We start from the raw sequence: 6,949 nt of genomic DNA, 5'->3' as shown, positions 1-6,949 counted from the left end.
GAAGGAAACTGGAATCATGCTTGCTGGAAGTTCACCCCAATAAACATTGAATTGTTTGCACCTTTGGACTTTGGGTATTGTTGCTCTCTGTTCAGGCGAGAAGGACCAGGGAAGTAAGTGAATGAAGGAATAAGCCCCCTAACACCTGGATTGCCCTGTTATTGGACTGTAATCTACGGACTAATTCTGAAAGAACTTTTTACAGCTCTAAAGCTCTCCATCTCTACTATGAAACTGATATAAGAACTCTATTCATACCTGTATGTATAATGAGCTTTTAACCAGTTCTCTCTTTTCTTTTTTAATAAATCTTAGTTTATTTAATAAGATTTGGCTGTATGCACGTATTTGGGAAAGATCTGGAATATTTGTTGACCTGGTGGGTGATGTGTCCGATGCTTTGGGATTGATATAACTTTTTATATGACGAACAAGATTATTAGTAATCCTCAGCATATTTGACTTGTCTGTCTGGGTGGGTGCTCAAGGCTGGGTTGCTTTAAGGGAACTGTGTTTTTGGCTTCTGGGTAACCAATAAGGCATTGTAGAAGCTGTTTTGTTGCTGGATTGGTGAATCTAATTATTAGAATAACCAGCAGTTTGGGGGCTCGTCTGCCCCATTCTTGGCAGTTTGGCCTGATTGAGCAATCTCAGCCTGGCCCCCCTGAGACCCCAGTCACATCCTCCAATTGTGGTTTGCAGAGACAAAGCAAAGCAGCAGCGTTGCCTCAGTGCTGGGGAGCCCATGGACACCCTGTGGGCTGTTTGTCACAGTTTAGAGGTGGTTCTGTAGTGACTTCTGCCATCCTGCACAAAGCCGTGGGCACAATCTCCCCTCCCACTATGCACAACAGAGCCCTGCCCAGGGAGCAAACCCATGGCCTCGCTCCCAAACTACCAGCTCCTCTAGCTGGGAGCACGAGGAGCAAGCTTCTATCTTGCAAAATGCCCCAGGTGGGACTCCTAACCCCACAGACCCAGGGTGGGCCGGGTGCAAGACAGCAGGCTCGGTAGGGTGAGCTGGGTGGGGAGGGCTGGCAGAGATCAGGGGCACTAGGCAGAGTCCCTCCGTCAGTAGGATTCAGAGTGAACAACGCTAAGCGCTTCCAGCCCGTTCTTCCATTCGCTGTAGCGCGGACCTCCCACTGCCAGACGCCCAGAGAGCCATTCCGGAAATAACCGAGCGCCAGCCGGCTATAGCCGAGCGGTTCCGGAAACGGCCGATCAGGTCCGGAAGTACCCGAGCCCTTCCGGAAAGCCCCGGAGCGGTCCGAGTCGGCGGCGTAGGCAGAAGCCGCTGTGCAGGAGCCATCATGGTGGACCAGGTCGCGCAGCTGCAGGCCGACGGGATCGCGAAGCGGCTGGTGCAGGAGGGCCGGGGCCCGATGCCCGACTACCGCGACGGCACCAAGGTAACCAGCCGCCCCACGCCTCGGGACAGAGCGGGGCCGGGTTCTGGCGCGCATGCGCGGCAGGGACAGACCGTTAGAAGGGGCCTAGCGGCGCCTGCCTGCCGGAGTCCGTCGGCGCTGACAGGGGCGGGGGTGATGACTGCGCATGCGGCAATGAGCCGGTACTATGGTGGCTTGCCCCGCTTTCCAGCGCCGTGTTTCTATTGGTACTGTGTTCAGCGACGTACAACCGCTCCTGCTTGCTGATTGGCCAGCCACGCTAATGTAGGCGGAGCACGCAGAACGTGATGGGGCTGTGACGCTCTGTCCCAGAGAGGGGGCGTGGCCCGAGCCGCCCGCAGTGACAGGCCCCGCCTTCTATGGTTGGGGGTGGGGCAGTGACGCGCGGGGCCGGGGGGGGTGGGATATTTTGGTAGGGTCGCTCCGTCTTGACAGTCTCCGGGGCCTGGCAGCGGGAGGGTGGACGGTAGCTGGAGCCCTGGGGGCAGCATGGGCCTGGCAGGGCTGGCACGGTGCCCAGGGCCCGTGGAGACACAGTAGCCCAGGGAAGGGGAGCCCGTTAGGGCTGGCAGAGCTCAGGCCGACGCCCCCGTGTCCTGCTAGTCCAGGAGGCCAGGGCCGCGCAGCGCGCCCCAGTCCAGTGGGTGGGCTGGGCATAGGCGCCGACTTCCCCTCTTTCCCCTGGGTGCTCAAGCTCCCCTCTGCCCCACCCCCACTCCACCCCTTCCATGAGGCCCTGCCCCCATTCCAACCCCTTCCCCAAAGGCCCCGCCCCGGCTCCGCCTCCTCCCCTGAGCACACCACGTTCCCGCCCGGCCACCCCCGTGCACTGGGAGGTAGGTGGAGGAGCAGGGACGTGGCGCGCTCAGGAGAGGAGGAGGTGGGGCCGGGGGGGGTGGAGCACCCACTAATTTTTCCCCATGGGTGCTCCAGCCCCGGAGCACCCACAGAGTCAGCGCTTATGAGGGTGGGCATGGTATGTAGCAGGGGCCTGCCAGGAGCACACATCCCCAAGCTGGGCACACAGGGGTGCTCTGGGTGACCCTGTTCCTGGTAGGGCCCATTTCCTATCTAATGGGCTAGTAGGGGCATGGCTCTGTCACTGGGGCTTGTCAGCAAGAGCTGAGAATCCCAGTACTAGTGCCCACACCTTCCAACGCAAGCCTCCCTGCCCTGTCACGGCCACTGGGTCCTGGCGAGCAGTCACTGGCCCGTGGAGCCCTGTTGTGCTGGGTGGGGTGGGGTGTGGAACAGCCTCAGCCGTGTTTGATCTCCTACCCAGGCCACTTTCCACTACCGCACCATGCTGTCCGACGGGGAGCACCATGTGCTGGATGACAGCCGTGCCCGTGGGAAGCCCATGGAGCTCATTATTGGCAAGAAATTCAAGCTGCCAGTGTGGGAGACCATCCTGAGCACCATGCGGGACGGGGAGCAGGCTGAGTTCCTGTGTGACACCAAGGTATCCTCCCACTCCTGCCGGCCCCACAGCTCCCTGCATCCCCCCTCCAAGCACTGTCCCTGGGGGGTGGGATGCAGGCAAAGTTCCTGTGTGACACCAGGACCCCAACATCAGGTATTTCTGTGCTGTAACCTGAGCCTTGAGACAGTCTATCTGGGGAGCAGCCTTCGATTTCACCAGGCTCTGGGCAGAGCCATCCACAAGGGCAGGCCATACGGCCACAATGGTTCTGAGCCTTCAGACTCACCAGGAGCTAGTCCAGCTGAGATCTGCTGGAGGCTTTTAGCCCTGTGAGGAGCCAAGCACTCAGCGATTCTAGCTGGACCGGCCAGGGCTCTGTACTGTACTGCGTAGAGCACACGTCTAGCAGTGTCGGCAGAGCCGCTACTCCAGATGAAAGGCAGCAGGAGAAGATCTGCCACCACACCGACCCCACCTTCCCAAACACCACATGCTCTGCTGACAGCAGCTGCGTCTGCGCCGGGGGTTCTGCCAGCGCAGCTCTGCTGGTTGGGGGGCTGATTTTCTCGCTCTCATAGCTGGCAGAGCCTTGCAATGCAGACCAGGCCTGCCTCCCCGCAGCTCCCACTCCTCCCGTCTGTGCCCAGCCCTAGCCAGACGCCTTCCTGGGCTGGTGGTTAGGAGTTACAGCGCTCCCATGTCTCTGCCGGGTCTTCTCCATTTGTGGGTGTTTGATTCCAGCCCATCCTTATTAAGGGGTCTGGTTCCAACCCAACTGGCGCAGTGATCCCTCCCTCCCCCCACACCCCAGGGGGCCACGCAGAGTGGGCAGGTGCCCAGGGTCAGTACCACCAATTCCTGCATTCAGCCTGCGCCCCAGGATCCTGTGTGACACCCCTTTCCCCCGCTGCCCGGTGCTGACACCCTGTCCCCCCAGCACGTGGTGCTGTACCCGCTGGTGGCCAAGAGCCTGCGGAACATTGCTGCGGGGAAGGACCCCCTGGAGGGGCAGAGGCACTGCTGCGGCATCGCCCAGATGCATGAGCACCACTCTCTCGGCTACCCTGACCTGGACGACCTGCAGCAGAACCCCCAGCCCCTGATCTTCGCCATCGACATGCTGAAGGTGACGAGGACCTGGGGACCTTGACCTGAGGATGGGGAGGCTCTGAGGGGGGGGACCCCAGCTGGAAAGGGGGTCCCCGAGGGGTGGGGAAGCTGTGGAGAGGGGGTAGTGGGACTGGGGAGTGGTGCCAGGGGCTGGACTGGGCTGGGGCTCTCCCCTTGCCAGGTGTGGTGCCTGGGGATGGGTCCACGGGATGGAGGTGGGGTGATGGATAAGGTGCCCGGGCCCTCTCGGGATGGGCGTGGTACCCCAGGGCTGGGGCGGGGATGGGTTCTCTCTGGATGGGTGTGGTACTCCGGGGCTGGGCTCTCTCCGGATGGGCGTGGTGCCCCGTGGCTGGGGCGGGGCTGGGCTCTCTCCGGATGGGCGTGGTGCCCCGTGGCTGGGGCGGGGCTGGGCTCTCTCCGGATGGGCGTGGTGCCCCGTGGCTGGGGCGGGGCTGGGCTCTCTCCGGATGGACTGGGGTGGGGTGCGGTCCGGGCTCTCCCCCACTGACATAGTACTGCAGGTGGAGGCGCCCGGCTCGTACCGGCAGGACCCGTGGGCCATGACGGACGAGGAGAAGATGCAGGCTGTTCCGCTGATCCACGAGGAGGGCAACGAGCTCTATCGCCAGGGCAAGGTGACTGAGGCGGCCGCCAAGTACTACGATGCCATCGCCTGCCTGAAGAACCTGCAGATGAAGGTGAGCAATGCCCCACCTGGGCACTACGTCCCTAGACACTGACCCTGACCACAGGGTGGGGCAGGGAGCTGGCTCGGTGGCTGCTCCAGGCCACTCCCACCCACCTGCTGTCCCCGAGGGGCCTGGCGTGCCTCCGTCCACACGCTCTCCTGGGAGAGCCCCCATTAGCTCTGAGCCCTCTGCAGCTCCGCAGCTCAGGGATGGGGCTTTCGGCTCCAGCTTCCCATTTCCCCGTGAGCTCCGACAGCGAGTCCTGCTGAAATCAGCCTGCTCTGCCTCCAGGGAGCCACGCCCCAGGGCGCATCTGCAGCTGGGGCCCCCCGGTCAGAACACGGCAGCATCCACGTGGGGACGGCTCGGGGCAGCCAGGCTATATCACATCCAGATGGGCAGAAACTGCTGCCCCTCTGTCAAGGGCCTGCCTGGTGTCCGTCGGGTGCTCTCTGCCCTGGTTCCTAGCCCAGCCTCCTGCTGGGTCTGTCCCCTCTGGGCTGGCCCTCGGCTCTGCAGTTGGTAATGCAGGGGCTCTGGCTGAGGCCTACCGCTGGCCACGTGACTCCCAGCCATCCTTGTCCCAATGGAGGAATTAACTCCTTCACTCCCATTGTGGAGTGGGTGGGGAAACTGAGTCATGCACATGATTCATGACAATATTTCCACAATCCCCAACCGCGGGCGCCTCTGCCTTAGTGCCAGCACCAAGCCGACTGTCTTGCCAGGATCCAGCCCCAGGTCTCCCCTTCCTTCCCCCCTCCCCCCAGTGCCTACGCCTCATTCCCCTCCCCCCTCGCAGGAGCAGCTGGGCTCCCCAGACTGGATGCAGCTGGACCTGAAGATCACCCCCTTGCTGCTGAACTACTGCCAGTGCAAGCTGCTGTGCTGTGAGTACTACGAGGTGCTGGACCACTGCTCCTCCATCCTCAATAAGTATGAAGGTGAGGAGCTGTGTGGGGGACAGCTGGGACAGCAGGGACTGAGGGGCACTGGCAGAGCTGTGGGGGGAGCCCAGGGGCGGGCTACAGGGGGTTGTGAGTCGGGTCTGAGGGGCACTGGCAGGGTTGTGGGGGGGAGCCCGGGCTGGGCTAGCAGGGGGTTGTGGGGTTGTGGGTCAGGTCTGAGGGGCACTGGCAGGGCTGTGTGGGGGAAGCCCAGGGGTGGGATAGCAGGGGGTTGTGGGTCAGGTCTGAAGGGCACTGGCAGGGTTCTGTGTGGGGAAGCCCAGGGCTGGGCTAGCAGGAGTTGTGAGGCAGGTCTGAGGGGCATTGGCAGGACTGTGGGGCGGGGGAGCCCAGGGTTGGGCTAGCAGGGGTTGTGAGTCGGGTCTGAGGGGCACTGCCCCGTGCTCTCTCCCCACAGACAACGTCAAGGCCTATTTCAAGCGGGGGAAGGCGCATGCTGCCGTCTGGAATACGGCCGAGGCCCAGGCCGACTTCGCCAAGGTGCTGGCGCTGGACCCGTCGCTGGCCCCCGTGGTGGCCAAGGAGCTGCGCAGCATGGAGACGCGCCTGCGCCAGAAGGACAATGAGGACAAGATCCGCTTCAAGGGCATCTTCTCCCAGTAGCGGCTGTGCCAGCCCCGCGGCCCGGAGAGCAGCAGGGGCTGTGCAGGGTGAGGGGCTGTGCCAGCCCCGCAAGGCCCGGGCTGGAGTGAGCTGGCAGCTCCCGTCTGTCTGTCCGTCTGTGCTTGGTCCCCCTGTGCTCCTATTCCTCGCTCCCCATGCTCTGTAGCCAATAAACTGATATTTATCCATGGGCTCTGCCCTCCCTGCCTGAGCCAGGCCAAGGAGCCCAGAACCACTGCCATGCCCCCCTCCACCGCTTCCACATCAGTGTGGCCCCGGTACCCCACTGCCCTGGGCACCCTACAGCCCCTGTTACATGGGTTTGTGAGCTGGGTTTGGTGCCTTGTAGCTGGTTTATCCGCAGCTTGCTGCTGATCCACCCCAGGGTTACCCCCGCTCTCCTAATGCCCAGCAAGCAGTTCTCAGCCTGGCACTGCCCCCGGACCGTGGCTGCCCGGGGGGGCAAGGGGCGAGATTGGTGCCTGGGCTCAGGGCCCATGCTGGCTGCAGTGCTGTCGCCTGCCTGGGCACTTGGTGCCGAGTTGAGCCCTTCACAGCACAAGAAAGGGGCCCTGGGCCCCACACCCTCTAATTGTGCTGACTTAAGGGGAAGGGGCTGGCCCTAAGCTCTGGCCCCAGGCTGCCCTGGCTGGGGACAAGTGACCGGAGAAGTCTCCTGCTACCTGTGTGAGGTGGGGGAAGCTCCCAAGGCAGGGCCTGGGGGTGGAGGCAGCTACCCCC

The 6,949-nt window shown here is 62.6% G+C and overlaps 1 protein-coding gene across 2 annotated transcripts; it reads left to right on the top strand.

The window, feature by feature from the left end:
• Window positions 1–1,246: 1,246 nt before the first annotated feature.
• AIP (AHR interacting HSP90 co-chaperone) lies at window positions 1,247–6,413 on the top strand. Of its 2 annotated transcripts, none has more exons than XM_074956824.1 (6): window positions 1,247–1,412; window positions 2,695–2,874; window positions 3,773–3,961; window positions 4,470–4,646; window positions 5,440–5,573; window positions 6,003–6,413. In XM_074956824.1, the coding sequence occupies exons 1-6, from the start codon at window positions 1,314–1,316 to the stop codon at window positions 6,169–6,171; spliced, it is 948 nt and encodes a 315-aa protein (XP_074812925.1). In that variant the 5' UTR covers window positions 1,247–1,313; the 3' UTR covers window positions 6,172–6,413. The 2 variants fall into 2 exon arrangements, with proteins under 2 accessions (XP_074812925.1, XP_074812924.1); XM_074956823.1 differs by having other exon boundaries at window positions 1,254–1,412; window positions 5,440–5,581; window positions 6,003–6,391.
• Window positions 6,414–6,949: the final 536 nt, after the last annotated feature.

The sequence above is a fragment of the Natator depressus genome, chromosome 6 (assembly GCF_965152275.1).
Source record: "Natator depressus isolate rNatDep1 chromosome 6, rNatDep2.hap1, whole genome shotgun sequence".
Taxonomy (NCBI): Eukaryota; Metazoa; Chordata; order Testudines; family Cheloniidae; genus Natator; species Natator depressus.
The sequence above is the reverse complement of the archived record's forward strand: the minus strand, read 5'-3'. Positions and strand labels throughout refer to the sequence as shown.